Source organism: Cygnus atratus, chromosome 16 (genome assembly GCF_013377495.2).
Source record: "Cygnus atratus isolate AKBS03 ecotype Queensland, Australia chromosome 16, CAtr_DNAZoo_HiC_assembly, whole genome shotgun sequence".
Lineage (NCBI taxonomy): Eukaryota > Metazoa > Chordata > Aves > Anseriformes > Anatidae > Cygnus > Cygnus atratus.
In genome coordinates, this window is record NC_066377.1 from 574,342 (window position 1) to 595,220 (window position 20,879).

A 20,879-nucleotide genomic window follows, 5' to 3' on the forward strand; every position below is an offset into this window, starting at 1 on the left:
CTCCGCGGGCTGCGGGACGCGACCCCCCCGCGCGTGGGGGGGGGGCTCCGGGCCGGGTGCCGCCCGCGGGGGTGCCGCGGGGGGGTGCGGGCGGCGCGCGGAAGCCCCCGCGGGGCCGCGCGTGGGGCGCGTGGGGCCCGGCCCCGCCCCGCGCACTTTAAGAACGGAGCGAGGGAAAAACTTTGGGGGTGTGCGCGGGGCCGGGATCCCTCCGCCGGGCGGGGGAGGCTCCGGGCGAGCCGCGGCACCGCCTCGCCGCGCGGCGCCCTCCGCGCGAGGGAAGAGCTCCGCAGCGCGGCGGCGCCGGGACCGCGGCGCAGCCCCGGGGACAGGGCTCGGCCCGGCGGCGCCGCCGCCCCCGGGACGGACGCGCCCGCGGCAAGATGGGCGCCCTGGCGCTGGCCCTGGGGATTTTCCACTACCTGGGGCTCTACCTGCAGCTCGGCGCCGCCTCCCGGCACCCCCCGTGGGACGCCCCGGCGGCGGGCAGCGGTGAGCGCGGGCACCGGGCGGAGGGCACCGGGCGGCGGGGCGGGCGGCGGCGGGCGCCGGGGGGGCCGGCGGGCACGGAGCGCTCCCGGGGCTCGGTGCCCGGCGGCGCCGGTCCCCGGGGCTCGGTCCCCGCGGTCTCGGCCCGGGGCTGGCGGCGGGGCGGGGCGGGGCGCGCCCGGGCTGCGGGACGGGGGCGGGGGCCGGGGGCCGCGGCGGTGCCGCGCTCCGTCGCGCCGGCGGCTCCGCGGAGCCGGGAGCTGCGGGCGGCCCGGCCGAGCCGGGGCTGGGCTCCGCCGCCGCGCTCCCCGGCGCCCGGGGGCCGCCTCTGCCCCTGCCGCTGGGCGGCGGAGCCCGGGGGCTTGGCACGGCGCGGCCCCGCGCACGGCGCCGGGTAAGTGTGCGCCCCCGGGCGTCCTCGTGCACGGTGCTGTGCATCCCGTGCGAGCGTGCATCCCTGTGCTCAGCACTGTGCATCCTCGTGCGAGCGTGCATCCTCGTGCACAGCGCCGTGCATCCTGGTGCGAGCGTGCATCCCTGTGCTCAGCACTGTGCATCCTCGTGTGAGCGTGCATCCTCGTGCACAGCGCCGTGCACCTGCTGCTCAGCGCCATGCGCTGGTGCGCACCCTCGCAGCAGGAGCAGCTCCACTGCTGGCTCTGGTCGGGGGGAGCCTCTTCCTGCAGCCCCCGAAGAGAAAGGCTGCTCTAGTGCGGGGGCACCCCCAGCTCTGGGGTGCGGAGCAGGTGACGGGGACACCTCTGAGGATAGTGCCGGGACCTGCCTTTCTCTCGCCGTGCTGACACGGGAGGATTTAACCCAAGCCCCAGAGGTGCGACCGCGGGGTCTCTGCGGGAGCTCCGCTGCGGGGTTGCCACCAGCCCCCCGGCGCGGCTCTGGAGCAGGAGGCACGGGAGCTGCTCCCTGCCCCGAGGAGCCTCCAGGCAGAAGCAGCCCCGCGGTGGCTGTGCCGTGCCGGGGCTGCGGGGACGCCGCGTCCTGCAGCAGTGCGGTACATGGGCCGGCAGTCACCTGTCTGCGCCGTGCGGGAGGTTTGCCTTTGCACCGGTGGGGTAAAGGCAGGAGGATTTCCGGACCCGCCAGCCCGGCATGCCGGAAGGAGATGTGGGCGAACAGCCTCCATTATCCTCTGCTGCTCCCCTCAGAAATTCAGCAATAGGCAAATAAATAGTGAAATGGTTGCTGCGAGGAAGAAGGGAGCAAAGGAGAAAAATCTTCTGGTAGGGTAAGTGCACTTTGGAGCCACATTACAGCTTTCAACTACGAGCAGTTCTGCAGCAACTCACTTAATCACAACAGAAACCTTTATTAACGATACTGAAAAGCAGTGAGTAAGTGGGTCATGTATAATAAGCCATTTGTGTTCAGTAGGAGAATACCAATTTGATAAAAGCTGTGTGCTGAAAACCTGTATAAATTGCTGTTTAGCAGATTGGAGACTGATCATCGCGTTACTCGCTGGTGCAGCTTTCCCTGGCACGGCGGGGCCGTGGCGCAGAGGGGCAGGATGCGGCCGGCCGGGCAGAGCGGGGCTGCCGGGGCCGGGCAGCTCCTGCCGGGCTCTGCCGCAGCCGCCCGAGCTCACCGCCACCATCTCGCGGAGCCTCTCCCGTGTCCAGCCCGGCCGGGAGCGCGTTCGCTGTTATCTTTCCCTTGGCCCCAGGTGTGGGGAGGGAACCGAACGGAAACTCGGCGGGCATCAGGGGGCTGCTAGAGAGACCTGCGCCCTGCGGGTGAGGCCGACTCCTCCATCCGACGTCCCTGCAAGCACGAGCGATGCGTTTCCAGCTCGCACGGCAGCAGGAGCTGCTCTGGGAGGGAAAAGAAGTCTCTGCCAAAGAAAGTCCTTTCCCTGTCCCCACGGCAAGGGCTCTGCCCGGCAGCCAGCGCCAGGCTCCGGGGTGCGGCTCCGCCGCCAGCCCCGCGGCCCCCAGGAGGGCGGTGGGCAGCAGCACAGCTCCCCGCCGCCCCCGCGAGCCGCGCTCCTCTCCTCGGGCTGGCTCCTTCAATTATTCATGCACCCCAGCGCAGACAGCGTGTGCGCACTGGGCTGGCGCCATCGGCTTTCAAACCTGCGCCGGCTGGGAAGCGCCAGCCTCCTTCCCAGCCTGTCTGCTCCTGGAGCGGGCAGGGAGCCGCATGGTAAGCAGCTTGCATTGCCGGGGAGGAGAATCCCGTCTCCTTCCTCGCATCGTTTGCAAGTGTTAGTGTCTCACCATCAATAAAGCTGCTAGTTGAATGGCTGAAGGCTGGAGGGAGCGGTGCCCCGACTCCCCGGGGTGCTGCCCTTCTCCTTTGTCTCACACACCAATGATTATTCTATCAATTACTTTCATAAACACTTTGCATTGTGCTGGATTTTTTCATGCTTCCTGGTGGGAATACTCCATCCGATGTGTTTTTCCTGCTGCTGTTCATGCAGTCATTCAATGCAATTACTTCTGACACCTCTCCTCATCAAATGTCTGCGCTTTCTTTTCCCTTGAAGAAGGCTGACAGACGATGGGCCAGACACTGGGAATTATTACGTTAGGACAGTGACAGCCAATTTTAATCATAACGCTCCCCGGGAGCGAGGCAGCACACCAGAGCGAGCAGCCAGCGCGTTCGGCAGCAGTGCTGGTGCCGTGGGCAGGGCAGCGGGGCCGGGGCGCAGGAGCGGGGGCACGGAGCTGGAGGCTTCGCTTTGCCCCCCTCCGGCACCTGCTCTCAGGGTGCCGGGGTTGGGGCTCGCCCACCCGGGGACCACCTCGGGCGCTGCCTCGGGCGCTCTCCGTAGCAGCTGCGTGGGGGTTGCGGTTCATGGCACACAGGCTCGGGGGCGGTCACTGTTCCCAGCCCGTCAGCGCAGGGCCTGGCTGTGTCCTGCACCTTTCTCTGTGGCCTTTTGCCCCGGCTCGGGTTTGGCTCCCGCCTCGCTGCCCACGCGCGGTGGGACACGGGCGGCTCTGCCGCGGCCGATGCCTTGTGCTGGGGGTGCCAGGCGTGAGGCCTCGTGGGCTGGGTCTCCAGCTGCACCCGGCTCTGTCCGCCCCATCCCAGTTAGCGCACAGCACCCGGTGCCTTGCCCGGCTGGAGATCATCCCCCAGCAGATGAGCACCACAAGCAGGTGACGTCTGAAGGAAAGGCTGCCAAACGCCGCCTGGGGTCCCTCAGGGACCATAGTAACAGGCCAATTTTTTATTTTTTTTGCTACTTACACTATCAAATAACTGCTCCTCCTCGTTCTCTTCGGGAGTGAATTGTCTGAGAAACATTACTCCACACAAGCAATCCGAGAGCAGAAAGTCCCCTGCCTGCACGAGGCGCTTGCCCAGCGCCGGGGCGAGCGGGGCTCTCGCTGTCGGCATCTCCTCTGCTGCAGTGAAACGGGCAGGGGCTGCGGGCTGCAGCCCAGCCCCTGGTTGTCAAATATTAGAAATACTCGCAGGTTTCAAGGTTAATTCAAACTCCCTGGCAAGGTGAGCTCTGGCCTGATCACAGTCACAAAATTAGTTGGATTTTTTGTTGTTTTTAATTTACGCTGCAAAATTGAGGTAATTCTGCTGCTAATATGACAGTAAATAGCAGCAAAGAAATGGCTCTGCCGTACCCACGTGCGAGCACGAGCCCTCCCTGTCCCCAGGCAGTGTTTGCGGGGCTCCAACCTGACGCTTCCTTGGAAGAGGGGCAGGTGCAGAACCGCCGGAGCCGCACGGTGCGTCCTTTGTGCTGGAGCACGGCGGGACCTTCGGTGGGGAAAGCTGGCCCCGGCTGGGATTTGGTGTTGCTCTCTGCAGCCTCGGGGCAGGTTTCAGATCTGCAGCTGGAGCCAAGGCTGGGGGGAGCTCCAGGGGTCTGCGGGAAGGAGGGGAGGTGTCTGTGCTGGCTGCAGCCAGAGCTGCCGGCCCTGCTCTCGCCGGTGACACCGGCCATCACACCGCTGTTTATGCACTGTTTTTTTTTTTTTCCGTGATCTGCTTTTGGTGACCAGGGGCCAGCATCCCTGCGCGCGGGCTTATTAGGAGGAGATTCATTCATAGATTTGAATGGGCAGATGGGAACAGGAGGGCGATTTTCAGTCCAATCTGCATAGAACAAGCCAGAAACCCCGTGTCCCTGGGGGCACGGCACGGCGAGGGCATGGAACAGCATCTGTCCGCCTGCAGGGCAGCGTGCGGGGACGTTCTGGTCCCCCAGTGACCCCTGAACAGGGGGCCTGCACCGGGGGTTGGGAGGCCCCCTGGCACCGCGCGGCGGCGGTCAGTGCCTGCGACACGAGGTCGGCCAGGAGGGACGCGGTTACCTGGGGACCGGGCAGCGCCCGTGGGCTGCTGTTTGCTGTCAGATGCAGCCGCGCCTCCTGCAGCCGTGCAGGCAGACGGCACGGAGCAAGTCCAGCCCGTGGAGTGGCTCTGGGGAGCCGGCTGGGGTCAGGGTGGGGTTTGCCACTGGTGTGCCAGCGGGCAGCATCCCTGGGGAGGGCTGAGTGCTACCGACAGGCGCCGGGGGGGAGAGCGTGGGGACGGCTGTCACTGCCACCCTGCGTGCTCCTCGCAGGTTCCTCCATGCCTGCACTTTGCTGCCAGCCAGGAGGGAGCAGCTCAGCTCTCCTGCATCTCCTGCAGCTGGATCCTGCCTCTGTTTGAGCCCGTGGTGATGGCGATGGTGGTGGTGAGCGTCGGCGCGGGGTGACCTCGCTGTCGGCTCCTGCTGCTTGCAGTCTGTGCAGACATGGACCGTCCCTGCTGGGTGCCTCCTGGGGGTGCGGGCCGTAGGTGGGACGCAGCCGCTGATGCTGCCTGGGGTGGGGTCTGGGTTGGCACTGCCAGGGGATGCCCCTCGCCCCAGTGCAGACCCAGGGTTGCTGCGGCCAAGCCTGGGGCCGGTTTCCTCCCAGTTCCTCCCTGCCCCAGCCCCTCACTGCGCTCCTGCTGCAGGGGTGCGAGGGGGGGGCGGTCGAGGGCGAGGATTATCAGGAGAGCGCGGCTGAGCTGGCAATTAGTTCTCTGAGTGTCTTGACTCACCGAACCATAATAAACCATGAATTATGACTCGAAGCTTTGTGAAAAGAAAGAATAAGCCACACTTGATCGCAGCCCAAAACACAATAGCAGCAGTCCGGGGGAGGGGGCAGGGGCGGCAGCAGCGGCTCTCGCAGCGGTCCTGCGCCCCCCGCACTCGCCTGCTGTGTCCTCCCCTCCCTGGGGGCTGTGGTTCCCCAGCCTCATCCCCGAGCCCCTTTCCCTCTGTTTCTCCCCTCCCACGCTTGCCGTGTCGTGGCAGGATTTGAGGGCGATGCTGCCCAGACCCCCACCTCTTCCCAAGGCGCGGGGCTCGGGTGCTGAGTGGGGGGTGGCTGCGGGATGGGGCCTGCTGCTGGTGCTGGGTGTGCCCCTGCCTGCAGCCCCAGCCCGGCTCTTGCTCAAGCCCTTGGCCCCAGATCTTCATCGCTCGGCCCCAAGCCGGTTCCTGCAGAGTTTAGGGTGGCCCCAGCCCCGTGGGCTGAGCCCTGGGAGCTCGGGGGGGCTGGGAGTGGTGCAGGGCTGCTGGGGGGGGGATCGGCCCCCAGCAGCCCCCTCTGGAGGGGAGCGGGCGCTGGAGCTGTCCTGCCCCTGGGGCCGCAGCTCCTCCTGCCTCCCCGGGCAGAGACGTGCCTGACGGGGGCTGTGGTGGTTCAGTGGGGTAAATAATTCACAGAGCAAGCTAGAGCACTAACCAGGTAATTAATATGCATTTGCAAGTACCCAATACATATTTAACCACCCTTCAGTGCGTGTTTACACAAATATTACCCTCCTGCATGCCCACGTGGCTGCATAAGCCACAGCTCGGGCCTCTGCAGCACGGGGCTGCCCCAGCCGGGTACCCGCAGGAGCGCCCTGACCGCTGCGTGTCCCTCCTGTCCCCGGTCCCTGCCGTGTCGGCTGCTGCTGGGACCAGCTCTGGGGTCTCTGTGCCTCCTGGTTCCCCCCCCCGCCCTTTTCCTTGGCTCCTGCAGAGCTGCTCCCCCAGGCTCTCCTGTTCTGCTCGTGCTCCCCTCACCCAGGGATGCCCCTGCCTGCTCCGCACCCGTCTGTTTGGTGAGGCGTTATGAAATGATTCCGGCAGGCTCGTGCAACGTTTGCCAACCTGCAGGTGCCCCCAGGTTAATTCCCCCCCCTTATCTCTGCAATGCTCCCACTGTCCCCGGGGGCTCTGCTCCCCAGCAGTCCCAGCCCTGTGCAGTGAGGCCGGTGCCTGCGGGGCCGCATCCTGCGCACATCCAAATTCGGGAGCTGGAGCTGCAGTGCCAGGAGTGGGCTGTGGGTGCCTGGGGCTGGGAAAGCCACCAAACCCACGGGCATCTGGGGGGGTCCCCATGGAGCAGAGAGCGCCAGGGCCCCCCGAGGGGGGTGCAGGGTCCTGCGTGCGGGGGGGACGGGCGCAGGGCTCCCATGGTCGCTTCCAGGCACCCAGCATGGACGTGGCCTTGCGGCAGGGGCCCCGTCCTCTCCCCTCCCTCCCGTGGAGGTGGCCACGGGGCCGGATCCTGCCCCCGCGGGGAGGGAGCCGGGCAGCTGCTATATCTCCGGTTTATGAGAGCACCAAGCTGTCCCAGCAGGCGTTTTCAATTCCGTTTATCTGTGTTTCCCCATTGAGTTCATTTTATTTCCCCTGATTTTTGTTTCCTGGAAGATTTATTGATCCTGATTTTCTCAGTTTATGACAGGTAGCAGGCCATAAACCACGCGGAGCCGTGAGCCCATTGCAGTCCCCCTCCCTTTGTCTGGGAGGACGCAGCGCCAGCGCCAGCGGAGGGGAGAGGGACGGGGCTGGGGGCTGGGGGGGGGGCAGGGGGCGGGCGGGGGGCCGCAGCGCTCGCAGCCCTGTGTGCGTGGAGCAGACCTCTGCTTGCCCCCGCCATGCCGGGGCTGCGGGGCGGAGGTGAAGGAAGGAGCGGTCGGTGTGGGGCTGCCCCATTGCACAGCCCCGCGGTGCCGTGGGCTCCTCTGCCCGGCCCCCTGCAGGGGGGCAGCGCTGGGGCTGGCGCGAGCCTCACGGTGCCGCATCCCCGCTGCCCCCGTGGTGCCAGCGGTGCCCCCACCACTGCGGGAGGCGGTTTTAGCCACGGCGCTCTCTGGGGGCACTTGGGCACCGGGTGTCCTCTGATGCAGGAGCCCTGCTCCTTGCAGGGGCACGGCACGGGCTGGAGGAGGCTCTGCGCTGCTGTGGCCACGCTGCTCCGTCCTCGCCCTGCCACCAGCTCCACTGTGACAGCCCCGTCACTGCTCGCCTTGGAGGGTCCCCAAACTGTTCATCACTTTCATAGGCCATTGAGAAGCGCAGGAGCCAGCTGCCAATTCACTGCCTGATCAGAAGGTGACACCATAATAGCGCTAATTAAGGCGATTCTTTGTTCTACCTCTGCCAGCAGCTGGGTCTGATGCTCCCGCCCTTGTCCTCGGCGTGTGCTGCCTGCCCCGTGCCGGGCGGGTTGGAGGTCGGGCAGCGATGGCAGGCGGGGAGACGGGGTCTGGCGATGGCTGAGCCGGGGCTCTGGATTGAGCCGGGGCTGGGAGCCCACCGAGGCTCTGTGCAGCCCAGCACAGGCGCCTTCCTTAGCAAGCCCTGCCAGACCGCAGCTGGCCGTGCCCACGCTGTTCATCCCCCCTCAACTCCTGAGCTCTCAGCTTTGCCTGTGGGCCTGGCCCGATGGTGAGGCTCAAAAACCCTGCAGAGCAGTGGATCCGAGGAGACGCCTGCTCCCGAGCGGGGCTGTGACCTGCTGGCCTGAGCCTCCAGCGCTGCCTCTGCTCCACCGGGCGTCCCCGGAGGTGGGAGACCCCCGGGGGCTCTGCCTGCTTCACGGGGCTTTGCTGTGGCACTGTGGGGGGGAGCGGTGAGGCGGGAGATGAAGGGCTGGGATGTGCGGGGGGGTGTCCTCACCTTCCCTCGTGCTGTCAGACATTATTTACGTCCCCCTTCCGCTCCCACTGCCATAAAGCACTGCTGGGTGCTTTATGAGCTGTCTGCTGCAAGCCCCCAGCTGCCGCTCATGGGGCGCACAGGGTGGGGGGCGAGGGCTCCATCCCCCGGCTGGTGCTCCTGCTCATGGACCAGGGACATCCCTGCAGGACCCGGGGGACCCCTGGCACTCGGTGAGGATGGGGCCATGCTTGGTCTCGGCTGTGGTCCCAAACCCACGTCAGTCCGTTCCGCAGCGTGGGCTTTTAGGGTTAGGTCAGAAACGCGGGGCTGGCCGAGGGGTGCAGCCTGCCTGCCCGCTGCCTGGGGCCTTTGTGGCCTCGTGTGGCCGCATCCTGAGCGGTGCTGAGGTTCCTCAAAGCCTCTCTGCTGGAGCCCAGCTCTGCCCTGGCAAAGCAGGACCCCGGCCCCTCCAGGCGGCAGAGGGAGGGGTCCTGGGGCAGGGGCTGGTGCCCTGGGGTGGGGGCGGACGCCTCAGGCAGGGGGCCCTGGCAGCACCCGCCTGGGTGTGGATGTGCTTCGGGAGGCCGAGCCCTGAAGTTAATTAATACGTAGCTTCCCAATTAAAATCTGAAAGAAAGAAGGTGCATGATTCCATCAAGCCTTTTCTCCACTCTCTGCCAAATTCCTGTCCGTGGGAGCTGATTTTAATTGTGTTCCGAGTAATTCAGCCATGGGCTGCAGACCTCGGGCCGCCCAGCACAAAGCCTGCCCCTCAGACTGCAATTAAAGCCCTGCAGGCTGCCTCCGGAGAGCAGCCGGGGAGATGTGGCGGGGTGGAGGAGGGCTCACGGTGCCCGTCGGGGCGGCCGGCAGGGGTCAGGGGGTGTCTGCGGGACCCCGACTCTGGGGAGGGGGCTGGGGGTCAGGCGGCTGCGGCGCCCGTGGGGTCGGCTCCTCTCGCTGTGCTGTGCAGTGTTTAAATAAAGCCATAGCTGGGGTTAAGGGAAAGCCTCTGCGTGCTAGTGAGAGCAGCAGACAGGGCTCTTAGACCGGGGGTTGTTGCAGGGCCTGCTCGTTAAAGGTCTTCCAGCTTGCTCGGCGTTGCTTGCCTTCACCTGGCTGGCAGTCAGCTGGGAGCAGGGGGGGATGCGCATCTGCCACTGCTGTGCAGGGACGGCGTGACCACGGCGTGACCACAGTGTGACCATGGCACGACCACAGCCGGCGGTGGGGCCTGGCCCAGGGGAGGGGTCCCACGGAGGGCTCTGGTCCCAGTGGGCTCTGGTCCGGGGCGGGTGCTGAGCCTCGTGCGGGCTGTGCCGCGTGTCGCTTTGCAGCCAGCGCCGGGCCCTCGCGCGCTGCGTGCGGCCCCAGACCGCGGGACCTCGTCCCCAGCCGCAGCTTCCTCGGCTCTCCTGCGTGGCACCCGCGTGTCTCCCGGGGCCAGGTCCTGTGCGAGCGGGGGCAGCGGGAGCAGTGCCGGGAATTCAGCTGGGAGAGCGGGACGCTTGTTAAGCCCCTTATGCTATGTATTTTCCTCAGTTCCCCCGCTAAGATGGATTAAAGGAAAGCGATAAGTGTAAGGGATTTCCGTGCATCCAAGGGGACAGAGAGATATTAAAGGTATTAACTTTTCTGTCTAGGCTGATAATAATCCATTTTCAGGCGGGATCAGGACTTGGTGAGAAGCCCTAGGGAGCTGTGTGCAGCTCCCAGAGGGGTGGGTGTCCTCTGGGGGCACCCAAGGGACCCGTGCGGCAGCTGGGAGCTGGCAGCACCAGCAACACGTGGCAAGGAGCGGGACAGATCCTGCTCGGGGCTGGGCGGGTGAAGGTGGCGGGGCCTGGTGGGGGCACCGTGCTGCCCCCCCCACGTGCACTTGCCCACGAGGGTCCTGGGGATGTGGGCGCCTGCATCCTCCTTGCATCCAGCCCCGCTCCGGAGCCATTTCCAGAGGGACCGGGGCCACCCCAGGGCAGCGGGGGGGGCTGGCAGCCCCGGGTACGGCTGTGCCAGCGCTGGGGGCTCAGCCCCCATCCCCATGCTGTGCCGGGGAGAAGACGCCATGACAGGCACCGCAGATTGTGACAATAACATTTCCTAGTGACCTGCACGCTGGGGCCGCCTTAACAGAGGAACAATAATCTCTCCAGAGAAGATGAAAAGAATTCTAATTACATCTCCGAACAATATTTGTTTTGAGAGAGGAAAGCAAACCATATGGCATGTGGGAGACTGTTTGGGGGCCGCATTAAACAAGGATTTGTTTTTCATTTATGCTCTGATTAAAGCGGAGATGCGATCACGCTTTATTTATTTACTACCTCTTGGAGGCGCGTGGGGTCCCGCGCCCGCTCCAGGGCAGGGGGGTGCCGCGGGCAGGGGGTCACCCGAGGGGCTCCCGCTGCCTCGCTGCCCTGGGCTGCTGTGTGCAGTGCCGTGGGGCTGGGCCGCTCGCGGCGGGGGAGATGGGGATGGCAGCGGCCACCCCTGCGCGGCAGGGACAGGTCCAGCGAGGAGCTTGGTGGGGCCGTCCCCTCACCACGGCTGTCGGGTTGGCCGGGGAGGGGACGGGTCCGGGTGCTCCCGGCAGCCCCGCTGGCGGCACCGTCCCCGCAGGCACCCACACCCCCGCTGTGCCTCCTGCAGCCCTGTTCACCGAGACCCCGCACGACATGACGGCCCAGGCCGGCGAGGACGTGGAGATGGCGTGCTCCTTCCGAGGCAGCGGCTCCCCTTCCTACTCCCTTGAGATCCAGTGGTGGTACGTCCGCAACCACAAGGACTGGACGGACAAACAGACGTGGGCTTCCACCCAGGTAACGGCCCATCCTGCCTCTCCCTCCCGCTGTGGACCAGAGCCCTTCCCCACGCTGTCCGCAGGGGGTTGCCCTGCGTCCTGTACCGGTGTCCCCAGCGCCCCCCCGGTCTGCAGAGCACCGGGGCCCTCCCGTGGCTCAGGACCACTGCAAGGGGTGCGCATCCCCCAACCGTGCTGAGGGTGCTCCGCGGTGGGAGCGGGGCAGGGCTGTCCTGGTGTCCTGCCCCAGCAGCCGTGGGGCCAGGTGGCACGTCCCCGGGGATCTGACACAGGGTGGGGGGGTTTGTCTTTGTGCTTCTGCCTTCGCCCATCTCATCACAAACTTGTTCTGTCGTATCCATCCCTGCATCAGCCCCCCCAGCCCCCCCTTGTTTTCCCCCATTTCCATGTATATCGGTCTTGGCAAACAGCTGTCTCTTTATTTCTCTTTCTGTTCACACAGAGATAAGGGCCAAATAATGGAAAGGCAGCTTTAGGTATTTTAATGAGCCTTTATTATTGTGTCTTTGGCAGTGCTGCTGCCGGCATTACCATAAATTGAGAGGCACAGGGCAGGGGCAGCGGGTGCGGGGCGGGGGCGGCAGCGTGGTGGGACCCCAACACCTGCACCCTGCTCGCTGCTGCCCAGCTCGGGGCTCTTCTGGGAGCGCTCATGGCAACTGGGACAGGCGCTGGGCTGTGCAGGAGGGGGATTTTGGGGAGAGGCCCCCGCGCAGTGGTGATGTTGCAGCAGGCAGGGCTTGGGCCCCGGCCTCGGGTGGGCTCGCGGCCACTGCTGGAGCTGGGCTGTGGTGGGGGCAAGCAGCCCGGCCTCCCCGTGCCCCCCGCATCCCTCCCCTCCCTGTTTGCCCCGTGCTGCCCACACGGCTCAAGTCTGCCCGGGTTCTGCCCAAACGCCCCTCGCCCTCCTCCTCCTCGCTCGGGGCTGTGCAGCCGCCGCTGCTCGCCCACCTCGGCCCCTTCCTGGCCTGGACTTTGAAGCTGGGCTCCTGGCGGAGGTGGGAATTGCTCTGATGGCTTTTCTCCCTCCTTCCAGCTCAACTAATGCTTTTTCTCCCCCTCTCTGGTCTCCCTCCCCCATCCCTCTCTTCCCAGCAGCTAAAAGCATCGCAGCAGGAGGAGGCTGGGAAGGACGCGACAAAAATAAGCGTGAGTTTTGATAATGATTCTTGCAAGGACTTTAATCGAGGGCACAGCTGTAACTTTTCCCCAGAACGCCGGTACTCAAAATTGCACAGACCTGCTGGGGGGTGGGTGGGTGGGGGCTGGTTTCTTTGGGGGCTTTTGTCTCTCTCTTTGCAAGGGCCAAGCTGCTAGAACGCATGTGCTGGGGGCACCAGAACAGCCTGGGCTGGGTCCTGGGGTGTCCTTCAGATGCGATTCCTGTAGGCATCCGAGGAGCAGGTTTACACTCAGGAGAAAATAATCTGATTTACTCCCCGGATTAGCATTCCAAAGCCATTTAGGCTCATGTGAACAGAATGAGAAGACACTAATTAGTTAAATAAAATAAATGCTCTCGGCCCCTTTGCTGTCGCACATGCGCCCTCGCCTGCCGCGGCTGCCCGGGCTGGGTGGTGCGGTGCTGTCCTCGCCACGGGGCAGGGGGCAGAGACAGAGCGCGTGTGGCCGTCGTCCTGATGGTTCCCCCTCTGCCCCTGCTGCGTGGGCGAGGAGGGACGGCTGCGGCAGGCACCCCATGGCCAGCATCAGCCCCTCTGCCCCGGTGCTCATCCCAGGGCAAGGACAAAAAGTGCCATGGCAAGTAGAATGCCAAAAAGCTTCATGATTTAGGGCATTGCCTCTCATTTCTCATCTGTGGGGATTAGCACATGTAAATTCTATTGCCGGTAATGAATTCCCCAGGGAGACAATATCCCCTTTGATCTATTTTCTTCATTGCTTCCTGAGGTTTGAGCCCCCATTTGTCACTTTTCTCATGATGGGCAATGTAACGCTCCCAGAATTAATGTCTAAAGCCCAGCAGGTGCCTTCAAAATCCCTCCCTGGGATTCTCTGGCTTGCTCTCGTGCGCAGCTGAGCGCTGATTGCAACCAGGAGCAGCAGTTCAGCCCCTTTTTGAAATGGAGATCTTCTGGCTGGACCCGAGGTGGCCACCCAGCTCTTAGGCTGGATCCGGCCCTGCTGCGGAGCTGCGGACGCCGACCCCTTGTGCTGCGGGGTGCCGGGGCTGCCCTCCGCCCCAAGCGTCCCCAGCAGCTCAGGTGCCTCCAGCCAGGTGCAGGCGGTGGGAGCCAGCAGAAAGCTCTGCTAAAAACGTCTGTGCCGCATGGGAGAGCAGCTCTTGGTCCTCCCGCACGTGCTGTTGCCCTGCTCCCACGTGGGTCCTTCTGCTCCTCCGGGCGGGGATTTCGGGCCGCCCCGTAGCTTGGCCACCGTGTACGTCCCGGGCAGAGCAGCCGTGGGCAGAACGACCCGGCCGGGCATGGGAGGGGAACAGGGCCAGGGCTCCTGCTCAACTCCGCCGTCGCATTTTTACAGCATAATTAGGCAGTTAATTACATGCCGGAATGTAATCAGTGCATGTGCGTGTGCAACTATGATTTATTTCGAAGCGCAATGGGTGTGATGCTTCTGCTGTTTCCTTCCAGATCAAGCCACCAGGGAGAGGCTTGAGATTTAAACTATTCTTTTTGTTATTTTAAAAGTCCTTGATTATTAAATGTTTACAGAATAAGGAAGATAAATGAACAAAGGTAAAACAACACCACAACTGGTTCTGATAAAATGCGCACAACAGACAAAGAAGCAATTGACTGAAAACAAACGGCAGCTAGTAAAACAATACGAAACAATGTAGATCCCATGCGGAAACCATCACGCTAGGCACCCCCTTGGCCGTGTTTTACCCACCAAAACATACTCAGCGGGATATCAGACAGCCTGCTCCCAGCTCACCTCGCAGCACAAGGGACAGGACAGCACGTGCTGCCCTGTGGGATGGTGCCGCGGGACGTCCCTGCGGCGCTGCCGGGGTTTGAAGCAAGCCCACCCTGCAGTGGAGCTGCATTTCCAGAGCCAGAGGTTCTCCTGCCCCAGTGGCATTTTGAGGGGCTGGAGCAGCCGTTTGCTGTGCAGTAGCAAACACACAGTTCTGGGTTTATCGTTTTTCTCCCTTTCAGTCCTTTTTTAAAACAGCCTGATGTTTTGCCAAACAGTCGTGCACTGGTCGCCTGGGGACTGCAGGGAGCGGCCTTGTGTCCGTCCCGGCCCCGCTGTGGAGCAGGGGTCGCGTTGCTCTGCTCACAGCCGGTGGAGCTGGGAACATTACAAGCAGCCATAAAATTATCCAGCCCGTTATAATTCAGCCGCAGGACGAGGCTCGCTGACCTGCCAGGGCAGTGGTTCTGCTGGCCGACTGCAGTGCCAGCAAATGGGGGGGTTCTTTTATTAGTTCCAGATTTCCCAGCCATTAACTTCTAAGTGATTCCTTGTTCTGCTAACACAAAGGTTTTTCTTGAAGGTCCTCTCGCATTACATCCTCGGTTCTCTCGCATGCTCCGTGCCATGGCCTTGTCACCCCCGATGCCCCGCGGCTCCCGCAGCCCCCCAGGCTCCCCCACTGCAGGCACGGCTCAGCGGCTGCACTCAGCCCCTCCGTGGAGAAGCTGCGCTGCCGCCGGCAGCCCCCGAACCCCTGCGGGGTCCCTGCTGCAGGGTCCCTGTTCACGGCTGCACATGGGCACTGCCGGAGCACCCCAGAGCCGCCCTTTGGGGTGGCCTCAACACCTCCACACGGCTCTGGCCGGCTCCAGGCAGCCCACGGCATGCAGGACGTGCGGAGCTCACACGTGCTTGCGTTTGTGTGTGTGGCGTGGGCTCACGTGTGTTCGCGGGCCCTGGCGGTGGCAGCTCAGCCCTCGTGGCAGGGCCGGTGCTGCTGCTGCTGCCCCAGCCACTGCCCGCTCCGGCGTTCCCCCCTCTGCCTTCTCAGCCAGGAGTTTGCGACTCTTTGGTTGCGGCTCCCAGCCCAATTTCTAAACACCATAAAATCTTCAGCTAACAAATGCGGTGGCAAGTAGAAAAATGGCCTTTGCCATCCAGCGTGATTATAGGGAACAGAGCCAGGGGCCTCAGGGCGGGTTATAAATCTGATTTATTGACCTAACCCAATAGCAGCCGCAGCTCTGGCTAGTGAGTAAGTCTTAAATTTCATTGGGTGATAAATACTGAGAGCGAATCAATTTGGTAGAAAAGCTAATTAGCCGGCGTGGTTCCGCATCGATCTTCGAGCCCCGCTCGCCCGGGCGCACGTTGGGGATTTCATCCTATTGTGACCGAGGGCTGGGGCTGGGGGGGGCCCTTGGGCCGTCTTTGCTGCCCTGGAGGGACCCAGCACACGGCGTCACGGCACGGGGTGGGGCTGGCACCGTGGGGCTGGGGACACCCAGGGGCACAGGGGCTGCCTAACCCCCGTCTGCTCCGCCGCAGGTGGTGAAGGTGGTCGGCAGCAACATCTCCCACAAGCTGCGGCTGTCCCGGGTGAAGCCAGCGGACGAGGGGACGTACGAGTGCCGGGTGATCGACTCCAGCGATGGCAAGGCGCGGCACCACAAGGTGAAGGCGTACCTGCGGGTGGAGGAGGCGGGGGGCCTGGGGCACCCCCAGGACACCCAGCTGCGGGGCGCCCCGCTCCCGGACCCCGCCGTGCCAGGCTCAGCCCACGCGCACCACCACCACCACCACCACAAAGCTGGGAAGGAGCTGAAGAAGCGCTCGGTGGACGCCTCCTGCGTGCTGTAGGCAGGCGGTGCCAGGGGGGATGCCAGAGCCCCCCAGCCCCCGGACTCAGCGGAGCCGTCGAGGGTCCTGCGCTGCTACCAGAGACTGGCCCCACCGCCCCGCATCGCCCGCCACCCCCCGGGCCCCCTCCTCCCGTCACCACCGCAGTTTCTTCCCCCACCCCATGGCGCGGCGGTGCCGGGGCTGGAGCGCGGGAGCAGGACGGGCACACCGGGGCCCCCAGCTCACCACTGGGGCTGGGACCAGTGCCAGGGCCATGCGCCCATGCGTGGCGGTCCCCATCCCCGCTGGCCCCACGCGGGGCAGACTCCCTGCTGCTTGCTGCCACCCGCTGTGCTGCACGCCCCGGCTTTCTGTCCCTGCCCGCAGGGACACCCTTGTGCGCATCCCCTTGTGCTTTGCAGAGCGAACCCCATCCCTTTCCCCGTAGGAGGCCCAGTTTAGTTGCTCTTTTCCAGCCCCACAGCACATCTATAAGTTAGGGCATCCATTCTTAGGGACTGTATATATCGCCTCTCCCTCCCCTGCCCGTCCCAAAGCTGCCCCAGCACATCGAGGCCTGAGCTCAGCGGAGGAAGGACGGCACGGCACGCTCCCGGCATGCTCAGCCGTTGGCCGCGGGGCCCGGGGAAGCCCGGGACTGGAGCTGGCCCACTCCCGTGCATTGCTGCTCCCTGCCCTCCGCATTTCCCGGGGGAAGCGGGGGCTCACAGCCAGCCCCGGCTGCTGCTGCTCCATCCCCGGGGCTGCTGCTGCCTGTGACCCTGTTCCCGGCCGTGCTCCCCTCCCGCCGCACTGTCCCGTGCCCCTCGCCCGGCTCGGGGGCAGATGGCAGAGTCTGGCCCCCATGGGCAAGTTCTGCTGCTGGGGAGGGGGCCGTGGAGGGGAGAGGGCTGGGGGTTCCCTGCTGCCCTCGCCCCCAGCCTGCACCCCCAGCTCCCTGCAGCTAATAAAGCTCCTTAACAAACCCTATGTGGGTCTCTGTCCTTGGCGGGGGGGGGGAGGGGGGGGTGCACGGGGCAGGGGCTCTGGCACTGTCTTTGGGAAAAAAAAGGGGCCCAGCTGGGGCTGCCCTCGGGCTGCTGAGCACTGCGACATGCCCAGGTGGAGACGAGCATCAGGCACGCAGCTGGGGCTTGGTGTTAAAAGGGAGGCTGAGCTGCAACAGCGTGGTGCTGGTCTGTGTGCAGGATGTGGCTGTGGTAAGTGGGGGTTGTACTGCACCAGGGATGCTTGGGGTGGGTGCAGCGGGGCCAGGCTCTGCCCCATCAGTTGGAGAGGAGCTCCCGGGGCTTCAGCAGCGCCCAGCTCAGCCCTGCTGCCTGTCGGGTGAGCACCTGCGCTGTGGTGTCCCCTGGCTCCTTTGTGGTTTATGAAGCTGTGGAGCTCCATTGCACTCGCCTCTTGGTGTGCTGATATTAAGCAATTTGTCATGCATTAGAGTAACAAAAGCAAAAGCTGCTGGCCTGGTGTCAGCCAGCGCTGGAGGCAGAGGAAGGGCATGGCTGGGGATGGCCACGAGAGCTGCTCTCCCCTTTGCTGCCTGCTGTGGGATTCATTTGCAGGAGCCATGATCACACGGGAGTAAACTGCACAGGAGCCTATAAATACACTGGATACTTTGTCAGGAGAGAAATATGAACCAGCTCCAGGGAAAGGGGGCTTTTGTTGGAAATTCTGCCTTGCCACAAGCAATAACAGTGGTGGCTCTGTAGATCTCTCCCTGACGGAGCTGCTCGTGCTTGTGTTGCACTCTGATGCGTCTTGTCAGAGAAATGTATCTCTGGGGTGGGAGGAGAAGGGCTGGGAGGAATCAGCTACCACTGTAATAAAAACAGTCTACAGGGGAGGAAAAGGAAGAGCTGGAGCTGCTTTGAGGAGGGTGAAAGGCTGCAAATCACCTCAAATGGTGAGCAAACAAATTGCTGTTTGGTGTAGTAATTTGCAAAACCTAGAGGCAAGCTTTTAAAAATAACAGGTTTTATTGGAAGAGATTCATTTTGCCGAGTTTGTGTGAGATGTTGGGAGCAGGAGCAGAACGGGCCCCTGGGGGGCTGCGTGCCTGCCTGGGGCCATGCCCCCACCTCCAGCAGCCCCGGGGTGCAGAGCTGCTCCCAGGCGTGGAGGTGGTTGGGATGCAGCTGGCCCCGTCCCCCCCACCCATGGGTGGTGTCGTGGCCCCCCCCCGGCCCTGCCAGAGCTGGGCAGCCCTCGGGTCTAACAGGGCCAGGCGAGCAGGCTGAGCTTAGTATGCAAGTCACTGCCGGGGAGGAGCTGAGCCTAGTGAAAATGCCATCTCCACACAGGCACTCTTCTGACCATTATCCTGCTTCAGACAAAAGCAATTTACTCTGCCTATAATAAAACAGGGGTGATAATGAAGCTGGGAAGAGCCGTGACAGGCATCCGTGTGACGGAGCAGGCCAGCCCCTCTCCCTGCTGGCCTGCAGGAGAGCCGGGACGCCTGGGGATGGCAGCGCCGGGGGTCTCGGCACCGCCACTCGTGCCAGAGGCTGGCCGGCAGGATGGGACATGGCTGGGCCCCGGGGCACACAGTGCAGTGATCCAGCACCCTGACCTGCTCGCTGCATGGGGATGGCTGCAGACAGCATGGAGCCCAGGCCCCACCGCGTGACCCCTGCCTGCTGGGGGTGACCCGCTGCCTTGTGCCATGTCCCTGCAGCCGTGGGTTGGTGTGGCAGCAGTGGGGAGTCCAACCCGGCCCCCCCGGCTTGGTGGGCTGTCTGTGGTGAGTGTGTTCAGCCCAGGAACTGGGCGGCTGGTTTATTGGGTCACCAGGAAGCCCAGGCTGAAATGACAGCCCGAGGCCCCCCCCTCCTATTGATGCAGCCGGTTCCAGTTGTTCCCCTGCCACCAGCTCTGCCACATGGGGAAGTTAGTAATTAGAACTTTGCTCATTCCTCTCCCGTTGTTGCAGCCCTCCTGCCGGTTGTGCCATCCTCCTGAGAAAAGGCAGCCGCCGCCTCCCTCGCCCAGCCCGCGGTCGGGGAGGGATGTCAGGGCGGTGGGATGCAGGGATTGGGGACTGATGGCCCGGTCCCTCGGGTAGCCTTGAGCAGTGGGGGCCCGCAGGGTGCCGGCCCCACCAGGCGAGGAGCTTGGGGATGGCTGCAGGGCCCAGGGCCTGCCTGTGCCGGGGCTCGGAGCACCACAGGAGGTGTGGTGGCTTCCCGAGGTGCAGGAACACCTCCTGGGAAGCTGCGCATAGAAGCTGCGGTGCCACCACCCCTCTGCTCCTGCAGTCATCCGCTGGGCTGGGCCCTGAGCAGCAGCGGTGCTGTGGGACTGCTCCCTTTCACAGACAGGGCCTGAGCCTCAGCCCTTCCCTGGCATCCCCTCCCTGGGTGCTCGTCCCCAAGCTGGGTCCCTCCAGCACCTCGTGGTGGGCCTGGTGGGGAGACTCAGAGATGCTCCAGGTCACTTGTGTGAGGGAAACAAGAGGCTCCGAAGGTGCTGTTACCCCGGGAATGGGAACTAGCATGCTTGCGGGGAATGCGGAGCAGCTGGTGCGAGGCCCGGGGTGGGAGCAAGGACTTTGTGACCCTGCTGCCCTTGAGCGTGGCTGTCCTCATGTGTGAGGGCGGGCCTTCGTGTGGGCCAGTATCCTCAAAGACCCCGCTGAGGTCTGCAGGCCAGGCTGGCTGTTAAAATCCCAGGCTTTTTTCCACTGCAGGTTCTGGAAAGGCAGCCGGGCAGGCGTGTGGCTGCAGCGGTTTCCTCTGGGGGCACGGCGGTGCTGGGTCTGCCCTCCTCGCCTCTGGCTGTGGGGGGCTGAAGGGCGCTTGCTCCCAGCCTGTGAGGGGCACACAGGCTGTGTTGTGGTGGCAGGAAACACAGGCTTGTTAGAACAGCACTGAAGGGAAAGGGATTAAAAGCAGGTGACGGCCCCAGGGCACACCTGCAACCTCTAGAAATGGAGCTGCTGGCCAGTGCTAGCCAGCTGTCCTTCGGTTTTATGCTTTTCTTTTCAGAATTTCAGAAACATGTGTGCTTTTCTTCTACAAAAAACCTAGAAGAAAGGGTACTGGTTTTTCTTTTAAGCTTGCCTTGCGTCTCAGCTGAAGTGACTCCAGCAAGGCTGGGGTACTTCTGCTTTCCAGAGGTGACAAATCCAAACGCAGCCGAGCATGTGCAGATAGATCATTAATCTGCAGCCTGAGACGAGCTGGTGAAGGCTGGTAATGGGAAGGGTGTTTCTCGCCAGGCTGGCTGGGGGCTGCTATCAAGCCGTTGAATGGCATCGGTTTCCCACAGCAATGTTTAACTTGTACCTCTCTGGCAAGAGGCACAGCCCGTGACAAGCCTGTGACAGCCCCATACTGCTGGCTACAGAGAGGGCAGGGAGAAGCAGTGGGTGGAGAGACCGAACAGATGGCTTGGGCAGGAGCAGCGAGTGCCATCGCTGTGCTGCTGATTCGTCTGATGCCGGTCTGATGCAATGTCTGCACCTGACAGAGGAATTTTATAAAGTGCTACAATGATCTAGAAAATTCTGCAACCCCACGAGTGCTTTGGAGACCAAAGGTAATATTTCACCTGCCTGCTTCTCCCATCTTCCTGTCAGATCAACTCTGAGTGGCTCCTTCTACAAAATGCAGCCCAATGTTAAGCACTGAATATCTATTTAAAAAAGCATAAGGGGTGAAAGCTGAACTGCAGCCTTGTCCTACTTGGAACGAAGCCACCAGGCTGTGTCTTCCTGGGGAAAACAACCAGGAATGAAGTATAAATAAGAACAAGAAGATGAGGGGAAGCCATCTCCAATGAGGGGTGTGCACAAGCATCAGCAGCAGTCCCCTCGGTCCCAACAGTTGAGATGCCTTCTGGATGCTCACCTGGGATTCCCAACAGTAACGTACAAAGCCTGTTCCC

The 20,879-nt window shown here is 63.5% G+C and overlaps 1 protein-coding gene across 1 annotated transcript; it reads left to right on the forward strand.

The window, feature by feature from the left end:
• The first annotated feature begins 383 nt into the window (after positions 1–383).
• Positions 384–15,986, forward strand: VSTM2L (V-set and transmembrane domain containing 2 like). Its single transcript, XM_035567200.1, has 4 exons — positions 384–492; positions 11,051–11,220; positions 12,318–12,371; positions 15,675–15,986. The coding sequence occupies exons 1-4, from the start codon at positions 384–386 to the stop codon at positions 15,984–15,986; spliced, it is 645 nt and encodes a 214-aa protein (XP_035423093.1).
• Positions 15,987–20,879: the final 4,893 nt, after the last annotated feature.

What these genes read in the sequence shown, in the direction of transcription:
- VSTM2L (XM_035567200.1), top strand. Translation starts at nt 384, where the DNA reads ATGGGCGCCCTGGCGCTGGCCCTGGGGATTTTCCACTACCTGGGGCTC. An exon ending in AGACGTGGGCTTCCACCCAG is followed by an intron (nt 11,221 to 12,317) that starts GTAACGGCCCAT and finishes CTCTCTTCCCAG; the next exon opens with CAGCTAAAAGCATCGCAGCA. An exon ending in AGGACGCGACAAAAATAAGC is followed by an intron (nt 12,372 to 15,674) that starts GTGAGTTTTGAT and finishes GCTCCGCCGCAG; the next exon opens with GTGGTGAAGGTGGTCGGCAG.